General features: G+C 44.7%; 1 protein-coding gene across 1 annotated transcript in view; it reads right to left on the minus strand.

Annotated features, from left to right (window-relative positions):
- The window catches only part of FER1L6 (fer-1 like family member 6), a 129,855-nt gene that overhangs the window by 65,890 nt on the left and 36,744 nt on the right, over positions 1-27,221 (minus strand). Inside the window, exons 15-19 of the mRNA XM_052651744.1 lie at positions 23,107-23,197; positions 20,039-20,158; positions 18,289-18,441; positions 11,146-11,323; positions 7,469-7,593 (exon numbers count right to left, since the gene is read on the minus strand). Of these exons, the coding sequence (XP_052507704.1) occupies positions 7,469-7,593; positions 11,146-11,323; positions 18,289-18,441; positions 20,039-20,158; positions 23,107-23,197 (667 nt within the window). The remainder of the gene's footprint in view (positions 1-7,468; positions 7,594-11,145; positions 11,324-18,288; positions 18,442-20,038; positions 20,159-23,106; positions 23,198-27,221) is intronic.

Raw genomic sequence — 27,221 nt, forward strand, 5'->3', positions numbered from 1 at the left:
AGTTGTGTCTGACTTTTTTGCGACCCCATGGACTGTAGCCCACCAGGCTCCTCTGTCCTTGGAATTCTCCAGGCAAGAATACTGGAGTGGACTGCCATTTCCTTCTCCAGGGCGTCTTCTCTACCCAGAGATTGAACTTGGGTCCCTGCTTTGCAGGAGAACTCTTTACCGTCTGAGACACCAGGGAAGACGTTTGCAAGCGTAATTCCAGCTTAATCCTCGCAGTGGTGCTTCCATCATGACACCAGCTACCCTTCCTTGAGCATGTACTGTGCGTTGGCTGCGGTGCGTCACATACACTGTCTTGCTCAAACTTCCCAACAACTCTGGGAGGTGGAAACATAAACCAATGCTCACTTGTCCAGAGTGAGCACATGGCAGAACCAGGATTTAACCTGGATCCTTTGGCCCAAACTGCTAACTTCATCTATCCTCACCAAGTAGACGCTAATATTATCTCCATTTGGTTGTTCTTGTGCTGTCATGTCCAACTCTTTGTAACCCCATGTCCGCCAGGCTCCTCTGTCCATGGAATTTTCCAAGCCAGAAAACTGAAGTGGGTTGCCATTTCCTCCTGCAGGGAATCTTCCCGACTCAGGGATCAAACCTGTGTCTCTTGCATCTCCTGCATTGGCAGGCAGATACTTTTACCACTGTGCCACCTGGGAAGCCCAGTGAAAGGCTAAACTGAGGATGAAGGCGATTTAGTGATTCTTCATTTGTTAACAAATAAAATTGTGTCATCAAATACTCGAAAGCAGATTCTCAAGTTAATATTCCTGTGGAATTCTACTGCTGTTGGCTACTTAACCTGACTGTATTGAACTGACTAGGGTCTTCAAAATAATCCTTACCATTTTGCATGACATCATTCTTTCCTCCATAGCAAACTGTGACAGTGGAAATTAGCTGCACCCATTATGCAGATGGGAAACCAAAGGACAACCAAACTACATAATTTGTCCAGAACCACGAACATCTCACCAGAAGTGGCTCAGAGCTCCCTGCCAGGCCATTCAAGCAGTACCTTTAGAAGGTAGGGTGTGATGGACTTGCATCCTCTATTTTATTGGATGTTTGGAAACATGCCAGTGTCACAGAGCTAGAAGCTAGGCCTGCTTGCAGGATGCGTGGACTTTGCAACTAGGCAAAAACTGTTGCCTTCATACGTGAGTACTGGAAAGAGGCCACAGTCACGGCCTCCCAGGCAGTTCAGGCAAATGGACGATTTCACAGCGTAATGCAGACCACACAGCGGCTGCTGGGTCCTGAGGAAATTTCCACTGCGCGCCACTCTCTCTAGGAGGGATTAGAGAGAGCCTCTGGACTGAACTAACTAACTGCTCAGGCTCCAAGGTCCAAATAAAACTGTCATCTCAGAGTTTTACATCAAGAGCCATTTCAAGTCACGGCCTTAAATCGTTTGCACTGTGATCATGAAATAATATTTTTATGGCTCTTTTTTATGTGAGCCATAAAAATATTGTGCATTCCACAACTTCCTTCCTCACTTTTTTCCCTTTGGAGTATTTTATGTCTCTCACACAGTGAGGTTTTGAACATTACGTTCCAGAGAAAATCTTAATTCTTTGGACAGGAAAAGAATGGCTTCCACCAACTCACGAACAGACGTTACGGCGTTGCAATGCTAAGTTCCCCTGTGAAGGAGACTGACATCACAATAACCGTGTGTTTTCAGGTGGCTTTTGAAAATAAAAATGTGATCATTTTTGCAGGCTGCCCCCAAGAGAGTGATACCAAAGCAATTTATGATTCTCACTGCATCTTTCCTACAGAAATGTTCTGATGGCTTCCTTGGCACTTGGGGCTATAATTGCCACTTGGTAAGATTCCAGAGGCTAGCATTCAGTCTTTCATTCATTATATATCTATTCCTTCAAAGTGCTGGCATGGTGTCCAGTATCACATGGCATCCTGTGCTGAGCAGGTATTCGATAGCTACTTGCATGAACTGAGTGGGTATTGGCTTGTCCCATGAGTGAAAGGACATGTGGCCACCTTTGAGAGGTACTGAAAGGCTCAACTGAGCAAAAGTACATTCTCCCACTTTGTAACCAGGAAGGGTTAAATTTAAATTTACACTGGATCTGCTTCTCTGACTTTAACCCTTTTTTGTTATTATAAACATACATAATGGCTTGCTTCAGGGACATCACCTGAGCCCTGCACCTGGCAAGGACTCTAAGGAAATGAAACTAACACGTCCCCCTGCCTGAGGCTTGCCACTCTAGGGGATATTTGCAAGGATTGAATAGTCTCTTTACTTTGTTTCCTTGCCTCTCCCCATCTCTGATCCATAAAAGCACCTGGCAACCAGGCCCTGACAAGATGGTTATTTTGAGGTGATAGCTGCCATCTTCTCATCAGCTGGCTCATCGATTAAAGTCTCTTCCCTGCCTCAACCCGTCGTCTCTAGGATTCACTGGCCTGTCATGCAACGAGCAGAGCCAGCTTGGACTCCATAACAACATCTCTGCCAAGGTGAACACAACTCACCTCACTTTCTCAGGGCTTCCTTCAGAGGTTATGCTTTTTAAAAATTGGTTCAATGACATTGCTGGAGAGATTCGAGTAACACTGAAGTTTAACACAGAAGGAGAAGGGGACAACAGAGGATGAGATGGTTAGATGGCATCACTGACTCGATGGACATGAGTCTGAGAAAGCTCCGGGAGCTGGCGATGGACAGGGAAGCCTGGCGTGCTGAAGTCCATGGGGTTGCAAAGAGTTGGACATGACTGAGCAACTGAACTGAACTGAAGTTTAACTCTTTGAAGAAGGAGTGAGATGTCATGGATGGAGTGTGGCTTTTGTCTCAGAGACACCCCTAGAATGGAGCCCTGGTTTCACCATCCGCCTGTGTCCAACTTGACCAGGTGATTCAGCCCCTCTGAACCTTAGCCTCACTCACTTCAATGGAGTTAGTACCTACCTTGTAGAGTTGTTATGACCATAGTCTAAGATAAAGTGTATTAAGTGTCTGGCATACAGTAGGTACTCAGTAAGTGCTTACTGCCCACCCCAATCAACCCCAGCCACACACATTTATAAATGAGTGAATATTTATTGACTACCTACCGCATGCCAGTCTTGGTCACTGGGTAACTCGTGTCTAATAAGAGACCACCTGTTCCTCAGGACTCAGCGTCCACCTGATTGTTTGAAATCCCAGCTTCCACGCTCCCCACCTGCTAAGATCCCCGTCCTTCTCCTCCAAGCTCCATCTTAGCCACACAGTCTTCCTCCCCTTCCATCCCCAAAGTCTTTCTCTCTGGGAGCTGTCTCTCATTCATTCCCTTTACTCTATCACCACAAGATTTCCAAGTTCCATGTCCTTGGTGGTGTCTGGAATAGCTGGCTTCCCCTTCTGAATTATTTTATACCATTAAGTCACATATAAGGGGCTTCCCACGTGGCGCAGTGGTAAAAAATCAGCCTCCCAATGCAGGAGATGTAAGAGATGTGAGTTTGATCCCTGGGTTGGGAAGGTCACTTATAAAGGACTGGCTGCAGAACCCATCCTTCAGAGTCAGTTTTCCTGGACCAACACATTCAGGCACGTGCTTACAGGTGAATGGTGGACCAGCTCAGCTATGACTGTAGGGCCCCCCAGCTCAGCCTTCTCCACCCTGAAGAATGCAAGAGCTGGGCATGTCACACAAAGACTAATCCTACGGAGGCAGCACACACTGAAACAGGAGAGGGAATCTAGAACCCTTTCTTTTTTTTTTAGTTTTCTTTTTTTTAAATATAAATTTATTTATTTTAATTGGAGGCTAATTACTTTACAATATCGTATTGGTTTTGCCATACACTGACATGAATCTGCCACGGGTGTACCCGTGTTCCACATCCTGAACCCCTCTCCCACCTCCCTCCCCATTGCATCCCTCTGGGTCATCCCAGTGCACCAGCCCCAGGCATCTTGTCTCATGCATCGAACCTGGACTGGTGATTCATTTCACATATGATAATGTACATGTTTTGGTGACATTCTCCCAAATCATCCCACCCTCTCCCTCTCCCACAGAGTCCAAAAGACTATTCTATACATCTGTGTCTCTTTTGCTGTCTCACATTCAGGCTTATCATTATCATTCTAAATTCCATATATATGCATTATTATACTGTATTGGTCCAAAATGGAAGCAGAGTGGTTAAGCAAAATGACTTTGGAATTGGACCAACCTGGGTATCCATCTTGGCTCTACAGGTGTTAGTCACTCAGTCGTATCCAACTCTTTGCAATCCCATGGACTGTAGCCCACTAGGCTCCTCTGTCCATGGGATTCTCCAGGTAAGAATACTGGAATGGGTTGCCATGCCCTTCTCCAGGAGATCTTACCAACCCAGGGATCAAACCCAGGTCTCCCTCATTGCAGGCAGATTATTTACCAGTTGAGTTCCCAGCATAACTTGGCTCTACCAAGTTAATAACTAAAGAGTCTCCAAGCCTTACCTTCCCCATCTGCAGATAGAGGACACTAACAATATCCTAAACCTTTGGGCTGCAGTTAGATGTAAACAAAAATGCATATAAAAAGCTTAGCATTGTGCGTGGCACAGAAGTAGTTTTCAATAAATGACAGTTGTTATTATTATTATTAATAAAAATTAGGTACTTGGTTCAAAAGTGTTACGTAGGTAGAACAGGGAAAAGGAGTCCAAAATGGCGGTGGCTACAAGACAAGGAAGGGAAAAGCCCGTGAAAATGAAACAAAAGAAGGTCTGAGGACCGGAGTGAGGACCTCAGGTAAAACAAACAACACTCCTGGCTGGCCCAATTTACATGGGACAGGCCCAGGGAGAGATAAACAGATAAATAGAGGAGCCAAAGCTAGCTCGCTCTGTCTCTCTCTTGCACGCGCGCGTGTGGGTGCTCTTCTCCTCGTGTCTTTAGATCGACGTGCCCTCATGCCTCAAAGATGGATTTTCCTGCTATCTTCTAAATAAAATAGAGCTGTAACACTGAGCTGTAACACTGATTTGTCTAAGAGCTATAACATGGTCCATTCGAGACCTGAGAGCTATAACACGGTCTATCCAAGACCTGAGAGCTGCGACTCGCCGAGGGGGCTTTAATGTCCGTCACTCCAAATCTTTGTTGTGACGAGACAAAGAACCAAGGAACATACACATGTGCGACAGCAGTATGAAGGCCAAGTCCAGGATTCAACAGAAACTGTTTTCTCTTTCAAATGATTCTTTGGTAAATAAATGTCATCTGTCCCTTTGGGAAAAGAAGTGAAAGTGGCTCAGTCATGTCCAACTCTTTGCGACTCCATGGACTGTAGCCTACCAGGCTCCTCTGTCCTCAGGGATTCTCAGGCAATAATACTGGAGTGGGTAGACACTTCCTACTCCAGGGGATCTTCCTGACCCAGGATTTGAACCTGTGTCTCCTGCATTGCAGGCAGATTCTTTACTGTCTGAGCCACCAGGGAAGCCCTTTGAGATGTGAGTCTAAATCAAATGAAGAGACTGTACAGAGATGCAAAATAGAAGGAGAATTACACATCAGCTGAGGGAACTCACTCAAACCCACTGCCTACCCCCCTCCACCCTCTAGCCCTGAGATCACCTCTGAGGACCTGGAACTCCAGGCTGTGCAGGCAGAGAAGGCTTCCAGGGGGCCCCCTTTTGAGAATCTCCCTTGCTTCTGGTGGCAAGCCTCAATGGCGATATTAACAAGCAGTTACCCAGGAGCTGTTATAAACAAGACACTGTCCTGGATGATGCACCCTCTGGGAGGCAGATACAATACCACCATCCCTATTTTACGGAAACAAATACAGAAATGAAGAAACTGAGGACAAAGAGGATTTTGCTCAAGGTCACACAGCTCATAAATGGAAGGGCTCAGGCTTGAACCCAGGCACTAGGGCTCTCAGTTCAGTCGCTTGGTCGTGTCTGACTCTTTGCGACACCATGGACTGCAGTACGCCAGGCTTCCCTGTCCATCACCAACTCCCGGAGCTTGCTCAAACTCATGTCCTTTGAGTCAGTGATGCCATCCAACCATCTCATCCTCTGTCGTCCCCTTCTCCTCCTCCCTTTAATCAAGGGCTCTGGAGTCTATACTCCTAATCACTATACTACATAATGCCTCTCAAAACACAGGGAAGAGAAAGGAGTCTGAAATCTTCAGGTTTTCATGATTATTCACTAAATGAGGATGAAGTCAGCTTCCTTCTGAGGTCTCTCTTGACTTTCCTCCCAGGCAGAGCCAACCCTTCTCTCCAGTGGCTCTTGGGGTGCAGTACCATGGGGTTTAGCATAGTGTACCCAACTCACCTGCCAAAGAACTGCCCAGCCCCACACCCAGATCCTACACTGTGCGTGCTCAGAGTCTGGTGCCCCAGCTCCTCTGGGCCCAGCCTGGGAGCTGACACAGAGCAAGCGCTCCTCACTCCTCTGGAGCTGGTGAAACAGACAAGATGCTGGTTCATAGGATGATCTCAATCTGTGTTGTAAATCAAAACACATTCTCCCAGGTTACGGCCTCGATTTGGAGAGAAACGTCAGCCCTCTTAATCCAAGCCAATGGAATGGCCACTACTTATCAATCTCTTTGTACACTTAACTTTTTGATTCTTCTCAACAGTCCTATTTTAAGAGGATGAATGAAGGTTTAGTGAATAAAGGCAGCTGGAGAGCAGATAAAATAGAATATAAGCTCAGGGCTCTCTGTGTCCTAATTCTGTCTTAATTCCCAGAGTTAGGCAAAGCCTTTACTGAGCTCCCCTCCCTCAAAACAGTGAATCCTCAGAGAACAGAGTAAACCCTTAGAGGACATGATCTCATGAGAAAAGCAGCCTGTTGGACATGTGCTGATTAGGGCCTCTTTTCACATGTCAGGACTCAGTGCACAGGAAAGGAAGAAACCAGAGGAAACAGGTATAGATCCATCTCCTTGAATCCTCATCGCATCCATCAGGAAGCAGTATTTTCTAGAGACACTGAATTGCAGAGGGGTTAAAAGTGTGCCAAGACCCCCAGCTGGAAATACAAAGTCTAGGGCTTCCTGACCACAAAGCAGGAAAGCTTTCCTCCCCACTGAGACCCCTCAGTAGAGACTACAGCACAAGCCTCATGCCGATTGCGCTATTTTCTCGTTCATTTGTTTTCCCACTGTGATGCCCATCACTCCAGGAGCAGCTCAGGATGCCAGCTTCCTTCCGTCCTCATCCCTCTTTCCTCCCCCAATCTGCCTTTGCTTCAGGTACTTGACCTCTTGGCTTTAGGACAACAGATCATATTGGATCAGTAGACCTTCCCCATATCTGTCCTTCTTTGCATCCATGTTTTTGGGTCTAAAATACCTACACATCTAGAGACACAAGTATTTGCCATGTTCCCTGTTTTGTTTTTTTCTCTTTTCTTTCCTGGGGCCTGCTGTGGCTCAGCAGTGGGCTGCAAGGAGAAAGCAGGGGGCTTCCCTGGTTACCTTTGTGGTCTGGCAGTGGGAAAGGAACGTGACCTTAGCAAAAGGGTCTGAGAGTCCGTTGCTATCGGCTGCAATGAGGCCCCGGGCTTGGTACATGTGAGCTCTCAGCTGAAAGACGTGACGATCTGTGGACAAATAATGGGAAAGGGTGTGTATTAGCGGGCTTCTTAGGAACGGTGAGTGTGAGTGGGTGGGTGCCTGTGTGTGCTGTGTGTCTGTGAGTGCATCCAGAGACAGATGAGGGAGACCACGAGCACTGACAGCCGCGGAGACCGAAATGGTCACAGGGAAGATGCGGGAAGGGGTTGTGGTCGGGGGTACTCTGGCGACAGGCATTCTCCTTGCTGCTCTCACCACATTCTGGGATTTAATCTTCATAACAACTCGTGAAATATACATCAGTATCTTCATTTTCTACATGAGGGAAATGGCTCACAAAGAGGCTAAGATACATTTCCAAGATTGCACAGCTAATGCCAGAGCCCGGATTTCATTTCTGTCAGGTTACAAAGTCCAAATCTCTTTCTGAAATATCATGGTGTTTTGAATCTATATGCAAAATGGAAACAGATTCACAGATATATTAATAGAAAACAAACTTGTGGTTACCAAAGAGGAGAGGGGCAGAGGGAGGGACAATTAAGGGCCATGGGATGAACCAATACAAGCTACTAGGTATAAAATAGATAAGCAACAGGATATATTGTGCAGCACAAAGAATTATAGCCATATTATTTTATAATAACATAATGGAATATAATTCAGCAAAAATACTGAATCATTATTCTGTACACCTAATGATATAATATTGTAAATCAACTATACTTCAACTAAAAAATAAAGTACCATATTTTATCTCTTAGTAATTCTCCTGTTTCTACTGGTGTGTGTATGTGTGTGCGTGTATGTGTGTGTGTATAAGAAAGGGATGGTTCCACAAATTGTCTTTGCTTCCATAAACCCAATAAGGGAGGGGAATCTGGGGGAGAATGGATACATACATATGTGTGGCTGAATCCCTTTGCTGTCCACCTGAAACTATCACAGCATGGTTAATTGGCTATGTGTGAATGCATGCTAAGTTGCCTTAGTTGTGTCCGACTCTTTGTGAACCTATGGACTGTAGCTTACCAGGCTCCTGTCTCCATGGGATCCTCCAGGTAAGAATACTGGAGTGGGTTGCCATGCCCTCCTCCAGAGGATCTTCCTGACCCAAGGACCGAACTCATGTCTCTTACGTCTCCTGCACTGGCAGGCAAGTTCTTTACCACTAGTGCCACCTGGGAAGCCCAATAGTCCAGTATAAAATAAAAAGCTTTTACAAAATAAACTCAATAAAGTCTTGAGCCATCCATCCACCATTCAGCCAGCCAATAGCATTTTGAGTGCCTACAGTGTACCAGGTGCAGTTCTGGCCTCTGAGGGTTCTGAAGCAGCTTAAAGAGCCCCCACCCTTGGGGAGCTCCAGGGAGGAGGCAGATGATAAGCCAAGCACATCAATTCGTGACAGGGGCCGGGGCTGAGTGTCCTGCAGGAGATATGGGCAGAGGACACGGGAGGTGAAAGGCGGGAGTGAGCACAGCTGCTTGATGGGCTGGGCAGCAGAGAGAGCGCTGCGGGCAGGGGGCAGGCAGACCAGGGGATGGTGGGGAACCCCAAGGAGGAGGTGACTCAATCATATTCCTTGGTCCATGGACTTAGTGATCCTTGACACATGGCCTCTCTTGTTTTTTATATTCATCTGTTGCCTTTAACTCTCGTACACAACAGAGCTTCTTAAAAGGGACAGTAAACAAAGAAATGTTCAGCGGATGGTTTAGGAATTTCCTTAACGGGGTTATGTCAAGAGAGAGCCCAAGTGTGATTGGTGGCACATCTCTCAGCTGGGTGGGAATTTGAGAATGGCTCATCCCCTGAGAACGTCCGCCAGCTCCCCCCGAAGTGCCTAAACCCCAGAATGTCAGCAGAGCCCCCAGTGCAGCCACACAGACAGGGCCCTGCACAACTCCAGGAGGCGACATGGACTTAGACATGGACTTTTGTTTTCCTGAAACCTAGAGTCTTACCAGCTCTGCTCCTTAGACTAGTAAAGTGGCTTCCTCTTTGCTTTCATACGTGGTCCACCTCTGGGCTATGGCTCGTTTTCCACGTGTGGTCATTAAAGACACGTCTCACGGCCCCCTCAGGGGGCCAGGATCCGCTCTCACTCGGCTCGACATGCCCTCGTTAGTTTTCCCGCCGTGCCTTCCATGCGGCTGCTGCTAAGTCGTTTCAGTCATGTCTGATTCTGTGCGACCCCATAGACGGCAGCCCACCAGGCTCCCCCATCCCTGGGATTCTCTAGGCAAGAATACCGGAGTGGGTTGCCATTTTCTTCTCCAATGCATGAAAGTGCCTTCCATATGCAGGGGCACACTAATTATTGGTTGAATGGATATGTTCTGAAGCATTAAATGAATGAAGAGACCAAATTCTCCAGGAGGTGTGGAAGGCGGCCAGAGCCATCAATGTCAAGGTACAGCAGAGAGAGTTTATTAGGTCACCCCATGCAAAGAACATGCTTCAGAGGCTCAGAAAGCTTTGGGGAGAATCTCTCCTCTCCTCTGAATTGTGAATAGGTGGGACAGCAAATATGTCCAGGGTCATATATGTACAAAGTAAATATGTACTTTGGGTCTCTAGAGATAATGTCTATAAACATAAAAAGATAAGTTGATGTGGATGTTTTCACCCAAAGATGAAAACTCTCTAACGACAAGATGGGAAGCAATGGAAAGAAAGAAGAGTTTGGAGATAGTTTACTAGCTGGGAAAAGTGAAAATGTTACTCACTCAGTCATGTTCAGCTCTTTGCAACCCCATGAACTATAGCCTGCCATGCTCCTCTGTCCATGGGATTTTCCAGGCAAGAATACTGGAGTGGGTTGCTATTTCCTCCTCCAGGGGATCTTCCCAACCCAGGGGTTGAAACCCTGTCTCCTATGTCTTCTACGCTGGCAGCAGATTCCTTACTTCTGAGCCACCTGGGAAGCCCTTGCCACTGAACTGTACAGTTAAATATGATAAAAAAAAAAAGAGTGTGTTTTATATTATGTGACTTTCACCACAATAAAAAAATGGAAAAGAATTATGTGAAAATGTGAACATGATGGCACTCATTGAAAATATCTGTATAGAAGAGGGATTACATAGACCATGCTGAATTTATAAAAGTAGCCAAGCAAAGAACCAAAGAAACACGACTGACCCCAATGATATCAGTTCCTATTGGGGCATTACTGGAAAATGTAAATGCCTGCTCTTTTTGGGTCAAAATCCCAATGCCATGTAAAAGAAAATCTGCTTAAATTCTGCAGATCCTACGAACACAAGAATTTACTGATGTTTCTTTAAAAGACACCTTTTGCTTAAAATACAAACTCAATCTATATCGTCCACCTACAAAGAAACTCATTATACTCTATGCAATGAGAAAGATGTGTACTCTAGATATGCTTAATGACTTCATTCTTTTTAAATGGACATCGGAAGGTCAGAAAGAAAATTTAGATATTGTATTAAGAGAGGCAAATCAGTTGATCCTGTGCAAGCAACTCACGCATTTCACCTCTCCTTACTGCTTTCTTAGAAGCCCACCAGAGACAGCTCATGACCCTCTTGGCCCAGTGGGCATCATACCTTTGTAGAGCAGATTGGCTGGTGGCTGATGGGTGCCAGCCGCTTTGGAGGACATTTCTGCTTCATAGCCTGCTGGCAAGTTGTTCAAAATGGCGCTAGAGTGTTTGGTGGAGCCCAGCCACAGGTACACGTCAATTTTTGCTTGTACTGACCAACCAGCCGGCCGTTTTCCAGGAAGCTGGGAAAAGGTCACATGGAAGATTGCCTCATTAGTAGGAACCAAATGGGTCTCACTCTTTGAGCTCCTTCCCTGGGGCTCGTATTAAAATGAGACCAATGACCCTAGTTGGCACAACACACAATTTTAGAGAAGGACCCAGGTTTAATGGGCCCTGAAGCTTAAACAGGCCTTGCATGAAGCACTTCCAAGCCCTGAATCATTTAAACCTAACAGGTAAGTGTGGTTATTGCCTCTATTTTAGAGAGAAGAAAACTCGGGCTCAGAAAGGCTTACTATAATAAGTTCCTAATATAACATAGCTCTTTTTTTTTTTTAACTGAAAGAGTATTCATTTTACTGAAAATCTTCAATGTCTTACACACCAAACATCAATAGGCTTAGCAAAGCTTTTTGTATCCATCACTGGCTTATGCATCGTTCATGAAGAAAGTGTCCTGGATCCAATTAACTGACTAGCTGATCTGAATCTTTTGGGTTACTCAGGTAAGCCATTTCTAGTGGCTGAGATCACTCAGCTTTTCAGGGACAGAGCCAGGACTCAAATCAGGGGAGATGAAATCAGATCTGGGCTCTGGACCGTGAACCCACACAGACTGCCTCTCCCCACACTGAGCTGAAATCTCCCTTCCCAGAGCTTCCAACAGCCCAGTTTCAGCCGTAGCCTCTGCCTCTTTGCTTCATTCAGAAAAACTCAGACGCTCCTTCCATAGGTCAGGCCCCTGTGAGCTTGAAGGAACCTGCCTGCCTTATCACACCCTTTCTACCTGGCTGGTCACCTCTCCTTCCTTCACCCCTTCTTCACACAGTGTGATTTCAAATTCCCTCACTACCCTGTTTTCCCTCTTTGAACATACTCAGATTTGAACTTGTATGTTTATGTGTGTACTAGTTTGAGTGGTGTGTATACACAATATACATGTTGTAGATGGGTGCATGCATGCTCAACATGTGAAGGACACAGCTCAATGCAGAGTGGCTCCGTTATTTCTCCACCCCCGGGATTAGGGGATCCCTTGGGTCGGGAACCCCCTGGAGAAAGAAATGGCACCCCCCCTCTAGCATTCCTGCCTGTAGAATCCCATGGACAGAGGAGCCTGGTGGGCTACAGTCCCTGAGGTGGCAAAGAATCAGACAGGACTGAGTGACTAAACCATCACCAGCATCCCATCTAGGGAGTCCCAGGGCCCAGACTCGGCCGTCTTCAGTACTTCCGGCCAGGCCTGCATTCTGAAGTGGCCCCCTCTCCAGACTGTTGACTCTTCTAAGTGCCTCTTCTGTTTCTCAGGCGTTCCCATCAATACACAATTCCCCTTTCTTCTGCACCACTTCTTTTCCCTTGAGGGTCACAAAATCCCACTAGGAGAGGCTACCACTTGTTCTGACGATTTCCCAGGCACTTGTGGAAAGCCCGAGAACCCAAATTGCATCTGGTTGTTCGCCTGCCTTCCTACCTTTCTCTATGAGTTCCCCAGGAAGATTCTAAGCAACCCAGTTCAGCAACTGCCACCAGGTGTCATCAGACCTTGCAGAGGGAGCAGGGCCAGAAGGGCGTCTCAAAGACTGAGGAGACAGTCCTGGGTCTCTCTTCCAAGAGCTCACATCTAGACAAGGAGGCTGACCTGCATTCACCTACTCATATACAAAGTCAGGTGTAAGAGAGAAGATGCCATTGGACCAGAGAAGAAGCAGCGGGCATTTCCACCCTTTCTTCAAGACTCTCATATTCCATATCTTTGTAAGGTGACATTATCATAACTAGACTTAGCATAGTGACCATTTTGAAATGTACAGAAATATCAAATCATTACATTGTATAACAGAGGCTAGCATAGTATTGTTGGTCAATTATACTTTAAAAACAGAGAAAAAGAGATTAGGACTTCCCTGGTGGTGCAGTGGATAAGAATCTCCCTGCCAATGCAGGGGACACAGTTTTGATCCCTGGGCTGGGAAGATTCCACATGCCTCTGCATGAGCCACAACTACTGGTTAGTTAGCCACAACTAACTGCATCCTGTAACTCCTGAAGCCCACGTGCCTAAAGCCTGTGCTCCACAACACGAGAAACCACTTCATTGAGAAGCCTGTGCAAAGCAACGAAGACCCTGCACAGTCAAATAAATACATATGTACATAATAAAAAAAAAAAAAGAGAGAGACCAGATTTATGGTTACCAGAGGCAGGGGGTATGCAAGGGGGATTGGATGAAGGTGAAAGAGTAGAAACTTCCAGTTAAAGATAAATAAATACTAGGGATGTAATATACAACATGATGAATACAATGAACACTGATGTGTTACACATGAAAAAGTTAACAATCATAAGAATTCTCATCACAGAAAGAATTTTTTTTCTTTAATTCTGTATCTATATGAGGTGATGGATGTTGACTAAATTTATTATGATAATCATTTCAAGATATATGTAAGTCAAATCATTATGCTGTATGACTTAAACTTGTATAGTGCTCTATGTCAATTATAGCTCAATAAAACTGGAAGAAAAAAAAAAAGACTCACATATTCCAGTGGGTTTTAATAAGTACTTTGGGGTTGGATCATGGAGAAGACGTCCCAGGAAGAGGAAAGTGCCTGAACAAAGCTACAAGAGCAGGAACTAAGAGTGGTGCTAAGGGCTGACATTTACTGAGTGCTTGCTCTGTGCCAGGGATGGATCTGCTGAAAGCTTTCAGCAAAGAAAGAGCTGAAACAGAGAATGACACAGACGAGGCTGTAGAATCCTGCTGAGTATATGGAGGAGTTTATTCTTTAGGGAATAGGACGTCATTGTTTGTTCAGCTTTAAAAAGACAAATGAGGTCATTTTGCTGTTAGTAAAGAGAACCATAATTGCAACTCAGAATTTCTAAAATTATAAGACAAATAACTCTCCATTCATCACTTCTACAATAATAAGTGTTATTGCTGTTTGACTCTTTGCGACCCCATGGTCGGTAGCCCACCAGGCTCCTCTATCCATGGGATTTCCCAGGAAAGAATACTGGAGTGGGTTGTCATTTCCTTCTCCAGGGGATCTTCCTGACCCAGGGATCAAACATGCATCTCCTACAGAGCAAGTGGATTCTTTACCACTGAGCCACCAGGGAAGCCCACAGTAATAACGGTAATAGTTAAAATGTGGTAAGCACTTGTTCAATTCAACAAATAGCTATTGAGAGCCTATGGTTATTTTGTTGTCATAAAAGCAACAAAAAAATCTGCCATTTGGATCCATCACAGGCCTTCAATTCACAACAGCAGGATTTTTGTCATATCACAGTGATGTCCTCGATGCCTAAAAGAGTACTTTGTACTCAGGAAGCACTTAGTAAATATTTGTTGAATTTTCTGTTTCTTGGTCTAATGATAATATTTTACATGTGCTGAGCACTTACATTGACCCAGGCCCTGGTTGAATGTTCCTACACACAGAAGGTCCTATTCAGTTCAGCTCAGTTCAGTCACTCTGTCGTGTCCGACTCTTTGCGACCCCATGAATCACAGCATGCCAGACCTCCCTGTCCATTACCAACTCCTGGAGATTACCCAAACTCAGGTCCATTGAGTTGGTGATACCATCCAGCCATCTCATCCTCTGTCGTCCTCTTCTCCTCCTGCCCCCAATCCCTCCCAGCATCAGGGTCTTTTCCAAAGAGTCAACTCTTCGCATGAGGTGGCCAAAGTATTGGAGTTTCAGCTTCAGCATCAGTCCTTCCAATGAACACCCAGGACTGATCTCCTTTAGGATGGACTGGTTGGATCTCCTTGCAGTCCGGAAGGTCCTATTACTTGCATACTATTAACAAGCCATAGGCTATCATTTATCTTCATGATGACTATAAAACAAATTCTTTCATGCTGTGTATTTTAAAGATGAGGAAGTGGAGGTTCCGAAAGGTTAAGACAATTGTCCAACATCACAGAGCAAAGCAGGAATAGAATCAAGACTTAACCCTGCTCCACCTGGCTCCAGAGCCCATCCTCTTAGGCCTCCTCACATACTGATATGTGTATCCATGCATGTGAGCTGCCTGGAGATCTGGTAGAATGCAAATTCTGACTCCGAAGGTGTGGGGTAAGATTTAAGATCCTGCATTTCTCCCTATTAGTGCTGATCCTGCTGACCTATGGACCACTATTTCAATGAGTAGCAAGACTCTTCATTTACTATATTGCATTGCCCCAAGCCAGACTGATATCCCTTGCTTAAAACAAAAACACAGAACATCCTACACCTCCACTGCTCTGAAAACAACCTGTATGTGTGAATCATGGTTAGGACCTAATACTCAGCTAATATCTTGTGCTGTTATACAAGGACCATGGCCACGTGCCTAAACTTTGTAGGTTACACATCTTTTTAAAAATTCCCTGGTGGCTCAGTGGTAAAGAATCCACCTGGCAATCCAGGAGACATGGGGTTAGTCCCTGGTCTAGGAAGATCCCACGTGTCATGGAGCAACTGTGCCTGCACTCCACAACTACTGAGCCAGTGCTCTGGAGCCCAAGAGCCACAACTACCAGAACTACGGAAGGCCGTTGGTAGTGCCACAGAGCCCATGCCCTGCACCAAGAGAAGCCACCATGATGAGAAGGCGACGCACCAGAACTAGAGAGAAGCCCCATTCTCTGCAACTAGAGAAAAGCTCATGCGGCAACAAAGACTTCTCTGGTGGCTCAGACGGTCAAGACTTCACCTGCAGTGTGGGAGACCTGGGTCCGATTCCTGGGTTGGGAAGATCCCCTGGAGAAAGAAATAGCAACCCACTCCAGTATTCCCTGGTGGCTCAGAGGGTAAAGCATCTGCCTGCAATGCAGGAGACCTGGGTTTGGTCCCTGGGTCAGGCAGATCCCCTGGAGAAGGAAATGGCAACCCACTCCAGTACTCTTGCCTGGAAAAATCCCATGGACGGAGGAGCCTGGTAGACTACAGTCCATGGGATTGCAAAGAGTCGGACATGACTGAGCGACTTCACTTCACTTCACTTCCAGGATTCTTGCTTATATAACCCCAAGGACAAAGGAGCCTGGCAGGCTACAGTCCATGGAGTCGCAAAGAGTCAGACACAACTTAGCACAACAATGACCCAGCGAAGCCAAAAACTAACTAAATAAATTTTTAAAAATACACACATTGAACTTGCTTGCAAGACAATGCAGTCTCTCACTTAGGAATCCAAGTGGTAACTCACACAACATCATTGAGCACCTTCTGAGGTACTCATAGAAGCAACACCCCACGTTTAATCTCATGTGCATTTCCAGCCTTGGCTGTGTCTTCCCTGCTCCCCCTTCCCCAATCTCTGGTGAAATGCCAACTGGCTTACAAAGAAGGGTAAACATGGCCAGTCAGAAAAAGGGAAGAAAGATGGTCATTCACCCAAACTGTGTTGAAGTTAGCCCATCAGTATTAGTTAAGAGAAAAAATGTTTGCTTTGTAGAGACTTCACTCTGTGGCAGGACCCGGAAGGGTGTCGGCAGCCACCACTTTCTGCTGCATCCTGGGAAAAGCATCACCAGCTCAATGGACATGAATTCGAGCAAACTCCAGGAGATGATGAAGGACAGGGAATCCTGGCATGCTGCAGTCCATGGGGTCACAAAGAGTCCAACACAACTGAGAGGCTGAACAACAATAAAGGAAAAGCTAAATGGAAAGCTAGAGGCCTGAAAACAAGAGATGGGAATCAGGCTGTGGAGCAGAAGCCAGGATAGGGGTGGAAACGAGACTGAGAAGGGGTGGACTCAGCATTGACATGTGTCCCAGGGAGAAAAGAAAAAGAAGATTGGGCGCCCCCCTCTGGCAAGTGCATCCAGCTCCTCTCATAGGAAGAGCTTGCTTTGGGTAATGAGTGTCCTTTTCTGAGACTGAAGCTGGAGAACTCTGCTTCAGAACACAACTCTGGGTGGTGGATGGGGCTGAGCTCTGCAAATTCTGTTCCAGTATTTTTAATAGCGTTGTGAATATTAAATTAGGGAGAAAGAAAAATCCTGGAACAGGAACAACGGAACTCTGACTGCCTTTCCAGATTTACTATTCCCTAGCCATGTCTTCAGATGATGTAGTTTTGTTTCCCCTAGATTAATATTCCCCTAATCTGGGATCAGGGCTTCCCAGGTGGCTCAGTGGTAAAGAACCCACCTGCCAAGGCAAGAGATGCAAGAAATGCGGGTTTGATCCCTGGGTTGGGAAGATCCGCTGGAGAAGCAGATGACAACCCACTCTGGTATTCTTGCCTAGAAAATCCCATGGACAGAAGAGCCTGGAGGGCTACGTCCATGGGGTTGCAGAGAGTTGAACACAACTAAAGCGACTTGGGACGCATGCACACAAGCCTTTGAGACCACTCCTTCTCCATGTTTGCCCAAGGCCACTTCTGGGATAGAAATTTCTTTGTAGTAGAACTAAAATACCCAAGGTCTCCAGAAAAGGCTTAAATCTTGATTTAAAGACAGTAGATTCTATCCAGAGATTGTGCCTATAACCCACAAAGGGTGCAGGGACCCAAGATGAAAAGACTATCATATATCTACAATGTAAAGTCATCAGGAATCCTGAACTAGTTCTGTGGAATATCAGCCTCTCCTCTTGTAATTTTCTTTGCCATCTAATTTAAAGATATAGATGAACTTGTGAGATGATGCCATGGATACATTACCCAAGAGAAAAGGTAGAGAGGAAACTAACAGAAAAATGTTCATCCTTCCCAGTAATCAAAGAAGTAAAATTTAAAATAACCTTAGAGTACATCCACTAGATTAAAAAAAAAGGAAAAATGGAAAATATTAGGATGGTCTACTTAAACATAACTTGAATCAAGAAGGGGCAAGATGTTCTAGTTGCCCTCAGATTTTTGAAAGTCTTAGTGTTGAGTCATAAATCTGGACACATACTAGGAATTCTGTGTAACCCAGGAAAAACAGAGATTTCCTGTCTTTGAGTCAAAAATAGTACAGACTTACTTTGAGGAAATGAGTTTTGATCTTCCCGCAGTGTTGCCCCATCTGGTCCCTGATGGGGGAATAGAGCAGGTCCTTGGAGGCGATGCGGGCATACGCCACCCTCTTGTTGTTGCTCAGCATCCAGATGAAGACGTCAGGGATGGTGTGCTGTGGCTGTCAGGGCAGAACAGGTGGTTGTGATAGGTGGGTAATTACACGGGCATTTCCAGGGTTCTCCTATACCAAAACAACCCCCTTCTGCAAAGGCTCTGTGACTTAGACCGTCTGGGTACTGAAACACCTGTGCAACCAAGCAAGTTAAGTACGGCTTCTTTGAGAAAGTCTTAGGTCATGGAAATCCCATACACCAAACTGCTCATCACACTTTGACGATACACAAGTCAGACCCATGACCTGGCATCTTTGCTCTCCTACTTTTCTCCATCTGTAGAACAAACACTTTCTACACTTTCCCCACTTTCCCATGGAATTTTTTCTTTGCACTCTTGTAAGGACAATTTAGTTTCAAGCAGTGGACCTCCTAGGAGCCTGGTAACATTTCCAGAACATTCAGATGAAAAAACAAAAATCCGTGAATGTCCTTGGATGTCTTTCCATCTTCAGGAAGGAAAAACAATTTTACAAGGGACTTTATACCTAAAATATGATTGTTAAGTATTTTCACTCCATTTTAGGTGTTTGTTCAGGAGAAACTGCATTAAATTGCGTGGAAAATTAGACTTTAAAGCTGAGCTAATCAAGATAAGAATTGCAGGATTCCCTGCCAAGAGACCCATTACATAGTGAGTGTTTGAAACGCACATTTCTGAGCCAACATAGCTTCCAAAACTAAAGGGAGGTGTATTGTCATAAACTAGCTTTTGACATCCTTGGACTGTAAGCAGATGCTGTTTCTAACCCCGTAACCCTCGAGTGTAACTGGTACCCTTCCTCTCTTGACATGGAAACAAGGACACTCATGGGAAGGGTTTCAGCCACAGGGTTGGTTAGTCACAGCCCTGTTTCAAACGTTTTGGGTGCTTATTAAAATTCCTGCGTTCCAAAGTGACTGTCTCAGGGTTTTTTATGCTTCCAGGGAATGACTGATTTGCAACAAGAAAAACAACTTTCAAGAACAACAGAAGCCGTAAATCTGTACCTCTCCCCGAAACCTTCCCACAGGAAACCTGGTTTTTATAACAGAAGCAAATATGAGGACTTTGTAAAGCTCATTCTGGTTGTCGCCAGAAGATATTACTTACAACTAATTTTTCCCCCCTTTTCCTGCTCTTCTTTTTATTTATTTTTTCTTTTTTTAAGCTTAAACTTCTTTTGGTATTGGGGTATAGATGATTAACAATGGCTTACAACTAACTTTAAAATGAGAAAATTTGTTTTAACTTTTACTGAACATGAGCTTCAATCTCAGTTTTCTTAGTTAAAAATCTATCAAAGTTCTTGTGCTTATTTTGACTTTTCTTGAGCCTACTAAGAAGTGTGGTTTTTTCTGTTTGTTTTTGTTTTAGGAATGTGCTTTTTATTTCTGCTGACTGCTCAGGCTTCGTTAAAAAAAAAAATCCATAAAGTCATATATGTTTGACTTAATTTAAAAACCTCCCTTCTCACCCTTCAAACGAATACTGCCTCCTCAGCTCAGCAGAACTTGAGAGAAAACACAGCTCCATCTTTCATCCTTAGCAAACATTCAAACCCCCAGGAGGGCATATTCAGGTTAATCTTTCAAATGAGCTTTGGCTGTAGAGTTGATTACCTCATCCACAAGAAAGCGGATTTTTTCCACAAAGTTTTGGGCTGTCTGGATCATTTCTTCAAGAGATAACTTTTTCTTCTGCTGCTGAGTGAGCCCCTTGGCTTCCTTGGCTATCGCCTCCTAAAACAAAACAAGAGTCAGCGTAGATCTTTCTAGAAATCTGGTTAAGAAGCACAGTCAAAGTGCTTGTAAGCTCCACAATGAGCCGTCATGAGGGCAGTTTCAGAGTCTGAACACTGCCCATTAACAGAAGGAGGTGGCTCAGACAGTAAAGAATCCGCCTACAATGCAAGAGATCTGGTTTGATCCCTGGGTTGGGAAGATCCCCTGGAGGAGGGCATGGCAACCCACTCCAGTATTCTTGCCTGGACCCTGTGGACAGACTCTGGCGGGCTACAGTCCATGGGGTTGCAGAGTCAGACCTGACTGAGCCACTTTCACTTCAGGAATATGGAAAGAGGGAATATTATTTCACCTTCATTTGACAGATGAGAAGCTGAGGCCAAGAGAAGTCAGTGTCTGATGGGGTTCCTGGCTCATGGCAGGTGTTAAATAAATGTTTGTGGAGTGAACAGACGAGTCAATAAATTGGGGACAAGCACCAAGTACGTACAGCCTCGTGTTCCCTGCACCCAGGGCCTGGCGCCTAGGAAGCCCCTGATTAGAGGAACTGAATGCCTGCTGTGGACCAGGCGCTCCCAGGAGCCAAAGCCTCGGGGAGGGGAAGGACACAAGTTCCCCTTCCCTGAGGCTTTGACAGTCGGTGAGGTGAAAGCAGTACTTTCAAATAACTAAACCGTGTGAAACACCGAGAGACTAGAGGGGCCAAAGCCAGGTTTTATGAATAATGCTAAATATGATATTTTAGCTGAATCTTTAAAAATACATTGAATTCATCAGATGATAAGAAAATGGACAGTCCAGATGGAAGGAACAACTACATATGAAGATACATAGTCAGTAAGGGTTCAAAATCATTGCTGCTCAGATATATAGGAAGGAAGAAATGGGAGTTAAGATTGGGAGACTAGGCTGGGCCCAGATGCTGAGCAGCTCTGTATGTCATGCACAAAGGAATTTGGCCTTTATCTTTTGAACAACTGCATTGTTGTTCAGTCCCTGAGTCATGTCTGACTCTTTGTGACCTCATGCACCGTAACCCACCCCAGGCTCCTCTGTCCTCCACTATCTCACAGAGTCTGCTCAAATTCATGTTCATCAACATGGTGATGCTATCTAACCATCTCATCCTCTGCTGCCCCCTTCTCCTTTGGCCCTCAGTCTTTCCCAGCATCAGGGTCTTTTCCAGTGAGTCGGCTCTTTGCATCAGGTGGCCAAAGTATTGGAGCAATTGAGAGACCCCAGTGATGTTTTCTGGAGAAGGGAATGGCAACCCACTCCAGTGTTCTTGCCTGGAGAATCCCAGGGATGGCGGAGCCTGGTGGGCTGCTGTCTATGGGGTCGCACAGAGTCGGACACAACTGAAGCGACTTCGCAGCAGCAGCAGTGATATTTTCATGAAGAGTGATCTAAGCAGGTTTGTGTTTTGGAGACCATTCTGGAAGGTGGACTGGAGGAAGATGACTGCAATTGTCCAGGCCAGAGATGCTAAGGCACTCGGGTTAGGTAGTGATTCAGGGGATAAAGAATAGAGTAAGGGCCAGAGTCTTTAAAGGCCAGGCCGAGTCCCTGGCCTGGGGTCAAACTGACCATTTAGGGTGAGGTATAGGGTTCAAAGTTGATTCTTAGGCTTCTGACTGGAGCAACAGGGGAGGCTGGTTGCTCCCAGCCAATGCAGGATGGGGAACAAGCTTAGGTGGGAAGATAATGGGCTGAGCGGGGTATGCTGGGTCAGAGGGGCAAAGAGGCAGCAGTTGATGTGTCCGCTCAGAGGCTGGAAACACAGGCCTGGACATGGGGAAAGAGCAGAGCCACTACAAAGTGCTCCCATGATGGGCTTGTTCCGGACAAGGACTGCCGGACACAGAAAAAGAGAGCTCGGCGGGTGATACACAGGGGATGGATATTTCAGAGGCAGGGAGGGGCAGTCACAGGTGCTGAGGAAGAAATGGGTAGGAAGATTTTATATATGGTGGGAATCTGGTCTCCCTGGGAGTAGGCGAGAACACAAACCATTTATTATTCTGGAAAGAAGGATGAGTCAAGTGTTCAGAGACTCAGGCTTTAGTCTCTGGAGTATACTTAACTAGCTATGACTTAAAAAAAAAAAAAAGCGGTTCATCTCTCCAGGGCCCATTCACATCTTTAAAATGTCCCTGGCCAAACAGAGTCGGGTTTTTTTGTAAACTGGAGGATAACTGCTTTGCAATGTTGTATTAGTTTCTGCTATACAACAGTATAATCACCCGTATGTATACATTTATCTCTTCCCTCTTGAACCTCCCTCCCACCCCACCCCACCCCTCTAGGTCATCACAAAGCACCGACACTGAGGAATTTCATTTTGCAGAATTACCATGACTTCATACAAGATGCCCCCTGGTGCCACGGCTGGAACTGAAGTTTCAAGGAGAAATAATCAGGGTCTGATTTGGCCTAGCAATTCCCAGTTGTCACTCATTCAACAGGGACTGAGCGACTCCCAGGCACCCAGCACTGGGCAGGGTTCACAGGATGCAGAGAGGGACCAGCCACTGCCCAACCCTGCAGGGCTCACAGCTTTTCATACAGTTCGTAAAGGGAGGACATCGAGGAGAGGAAGCCTAGTTATTTCTTTTTGTCTCTCAGCTCAGGAGGCAGAAGGTTAGGTGCAAGAGTCCACAGCCTCTGACAAGACACAAATGCCAAAAAATGAACATGCCAAACATCAGAACAGAATGTAGCGCTGGTGGGCTTCTAGCTCATTCTTATAAACAATCAATACATGCTGGCTCTTCTCCAGCGTACTCATCTGTTTATTCCCTTTCCACTCATTCCTCTATATCACACAAACATTTAACCCTTAGAACCTTATCCTCATGTGGTCTATGACCTATGCTTCATCTACGAGGCTTATTTTTAAAGCACATGTTTTAGTGCTTCCCAAGTATAAATAGATTTTCACATACCAGCTCTTGCCAACAGAGCGTAAGTCGTTTCTTATCTAAATTGGTTTGGTTCAACATCTTGGGCTTCATTTCTGCTTCAGAGATAAAGGCACTAGAAGAGAAGAAAAACAATTTTCAAACCTACTTAGTGAAAATTCATTTCTATAATTCCAGAGATTTGCCAGTATATTTTCTACAATGCAATGGCAAAGTTGATGAAGCCACGGAGCCAAGGTTTTTTTTACTAGGATTAAGCAATGATGCACTAACGTTTCTTGTCTTTATTTAAAAGAGTTAGTTATTTATTTGGCTGTGCTGCGTCTTAGTTGTGGCATATGGGATCTAGTTCCCTGACTAGGGATCAAACCTGGGTGCCCTACATTGGGAGTTTGGAGTCTTAGCCACTGGACCACCAGGGAAGTCCCTGTACTGTTTCTGAGAGACAAATGAGAACGGGAATTGATGTCCAGGTCCTGCAATGATTTGGGGAATGCTTGTTTTTCCACTTTCTTTTGGTATATGCCTAATGAGATGGCTAAAACTCAGCAGTGGCCACAGGACTGGAAAAGGTCAGTTTTCATTCCAATCCCAAAGAAAGGCAATGTCAAAGAATGCTCAAACTACTGCACAATTGCATTCATCTCACACGCTAGCAAAGTAATGCTCAAAATTCTCCAAGCCAGGCTTCAGCAATATGTGAACCATGAACTTCCAGATGTTCAAGCTGGTTTTAGAAAAGGCAAAGGAACCAGAGATCAAATTGCCAACATCTGCTGGATCATGGAAAAAGCAAGAGAGTTCCAGAAAAACATCTATTTCTTCTTTATTGACTATGCCAAAGCCTTTGACTGTGTGGATCACAATAAACTGTGGAAAATTCTGAGAGAGATGGGAATACCAGACCACCTAACCTGCCTCTTGAGAAATCTGTACGCAGGTCAGGGAAGCAATAGTTAGAACTGGACATGGAACAACAGACTGGATCCAAATAGGAAAAGGAGTACGTCAAGGCTGTATACTGTCACCCCGCTTATTTAACTTCTATGCAGAGTACATCATGAGAAATGCTGGGTTGGAAGAAACACAAGCTGGAATCAAGATTGCCAGGAGAAATATCAATAACCTCAGAAATGCAGATGACACCACCCTTATGGCAGAAAGTGAAGAGGAACTAAAAAGCTTCTTGATGAAAGTGAAAGAGGAGAGTGGAAAAAGTTGGCTTAAAGCTCAACATTCAGAAAACTAAGATCATGCCATCCGGTCCCATCACTTCATGGGAAATAGATGGGGAAACAGTGGACACAGTGTCAGACTTTATTTTTTGGGGCTCCAAAATCACTGCAGATGGTGACTGCAGCCATGAAATTAAAAGACACTTACTCCTTGGAAGGAAAGTTATGACCAACTCAGACAGCATAATAAAAAGCAGAGACATTACTTTGCCAACAAAGGTCTGGCTAGTCAAGGCTATGGTTTTTCCAGTGGTCATGTATGGATGTGAGAATTGGACTATAAAGAAGGCTGAGCATTGAAGAATTGATGCTTTTGAACTGTGGTGTTGGAGAAGACCCTTGGACTGCAAGAAGATACAACCAGTCCATCCTAAAGGAGATCAATCCTGGGTGTTCATTGGAGGAACTGATGTTGAAGCTGAAACTCCAATACTTTGGCCACCTGATGAGAAGAGCTGAGTCATTTGAAAAGACCCTGATGCTGGGAGGGATTGGGGGCAGGAGGAAAAGGGGACAAGAGAGGATGAGATGGTTGGATGGCATCACCGACTCAATGGACATGGGTTTGGGTGGACTCCAGGAGTTGGTGATGGACAGGGAGGCCTGTGGTGCTGCGGTTCATGGGGTCGCAAAGAGTCAGACATGACTGAGCGACTGAACTGAACTGAACTGATACAAGTTCATAAGAGCAAACCCAAAATAATGCAGTTATTTTGCAATTCCTTTATTTTACAAATTTAACACACACCAAAAGGTTCCTAAAAAGTTGTATGTCAAGCAAATATTTTAGTTTCAAAACTGGGCTATGTCCTCATATTTTTAAAAATATACAAAGGACTGAACAGTAACACTTTGAGAGATGAAGTTAACGATGTGCTCAGTAGAAAAAGGTTATGAGTGCGATGAACTAGAAATGGCTTTAAAAGTGGGAAAATAAAATATTGCCTTCATCAGCAATAATTTAAATGTAAATTAAAATTGATGCCATTTTCACTTATTAAAAACTGGATAGTATTCAAGATTGAAAATATTCGAGAGGAAAAAGTCATTCTCCTCTATTACGATAGGAGAGTGTTAATTATTATAATGTTTAGGAGGTAATTTGACAGCACTTATCGATATATAAATGTCCATATAATTTGATCCAGAAATTATACTAGAATTCTATCCTTTAAAAATAACTGAAAGTTCTTGCAAAAAAGATGTTTATACAGTAATGTTTATTGTAGCACCATTTATAGTAGCAAAATAGATCAGAACAAAAATATCAGGGGCTAGTTAAATACTACATGATACATATCACATGACTGAACAGTGGGGTCAACTATTAGTTACCGCTGTAGAAAGATGCTGGTGATACATTGTTGAGTGAAAAAGCAAGCTGCTGAACAAAGTGTGCAATATTTGAAAAGAAATAGAGCATTCTTATGAATGTGTATGTTTGCAAATGCACAGGAAAAAAACCAGAAAGACCAATCAAATTCTGCTGTCTGAGTGGGACTGAAGAGAGAACTGAGAACATTTTTACCCTACCCATCCTGGGTTTTGTTGTTGTTGTGAGATGAGCATGTAGTACTTTTGTGATGAAAAGAATCAATTACAAAGGAACAAAACGGGGGTAATATGCCAAACCTCCCAGCTCAGGGTCCCACACAGAAGCTCTGCCTAGTGGCAGTTGAAGCTTTGCCAGAAATTCTCTAAATTTTAAAGAAGAATAAAAGGATTCTATTTTGAGGAAGGCGTCTTGTCACATGTCTATCTTTCTTTCCTAGAGGCAGAAGGAATCCATTCCACTCCCAGCACGGATCAGCTCTAAGAAACATGATGAACGCTTCTAATCTCTCTCCCTTCCACACAGGGGGAGAAATAGCTTATTTTCCCCTCAGAACGGGGGTAGATGACTTTGGCTCATGACTCTGATCATTCTTCATCTTTTAGACCCAGCCAACTGTGGGGTGTGGGCAGGCTCCTCACTTCCACATGGCAGGTGGTCTGGTCCTTCTAGGGGGAAGCCCCAAAGTCAAGCTGCTCAACTGCCAACAGGTTGGGGGGAACCACAAAGCCTCCTTGACCTCAGGTCCAAACTGCTTTCTTAAATTCCTATTTACCAAATATAAAATAAATGTCTGATCTCTGTCTGACCCTCATGTATATTTTTCAGTTGGTTTTAAACTTGCAGAAAAGAAAGGAATGATTATCGTATCAAGCAACCTCCTAGTAAAGAAAAATTTTCCAGCTATTAATTTGCCCATAATTTCTAAAAATGATCATGAAGCTTTTAAAAGATACTTCAGGGGAATTGCAGGTGGCACTTAGCTCACAGCAGGAGTAGCACAGATTCATATTGCTTCTGTGAAAAACAGAAGACAAATCAAGATAGAAAAAACACGTATTTATTTCTCCGCTTTCTTCCTTTTTTAAAAAAAGTAAAAATTCTCGGGTAGTTGAGAGATTAGGAAAGACAAAACTTGCAAAGCAGAACACAGGAATTTAGCTATCTGCTGTCTATTTGTTTTTTCTCTTTCCATCAAATGAAATGCCACTCCTTTTCCATTCATTCTACTGTGACAAATTTTCACTGTTGCTCAAGTATGGACTGATTCATTTCAAGAGTTAATCCAAGTTGTTTCCTTTAAGGGAGGCAGCCTCTAAGATGGTCCCCACCTCCTGCTATTCTTGCCATCATATGATTCCTCCCCTTTGAATATACATTAGTCCCAGGGATTGGTTTCAGACAGAACCCATCAAAACTGATAGGATGTCACATCCAAGATTAGATTATAAAAGACCATGATGTCCAGCTTGCTGGCATGTCCTCTCTGACTCCTCTGTCTCACACTCTGATGAAGTCAGTTGCCAGGTTGTGAGAGGTAGCGTGGAGAGACCCATATGGCAAGGAATTGA

This window comes from Budorcas taxicolor, chromosome 14 (assembly GCF_023091745.1).
Source record: "Budorcas taxicolor isolate Tak-1 chromosome 14, Takin1.1, whole genome shotgun sequence".
Taxonomy (NCBI): Eukaryota; Metazoa; Chordata; class Mammalia; order Artiodactyla; family Bovidae; genus Budorcas; species Budorcas taxicolor.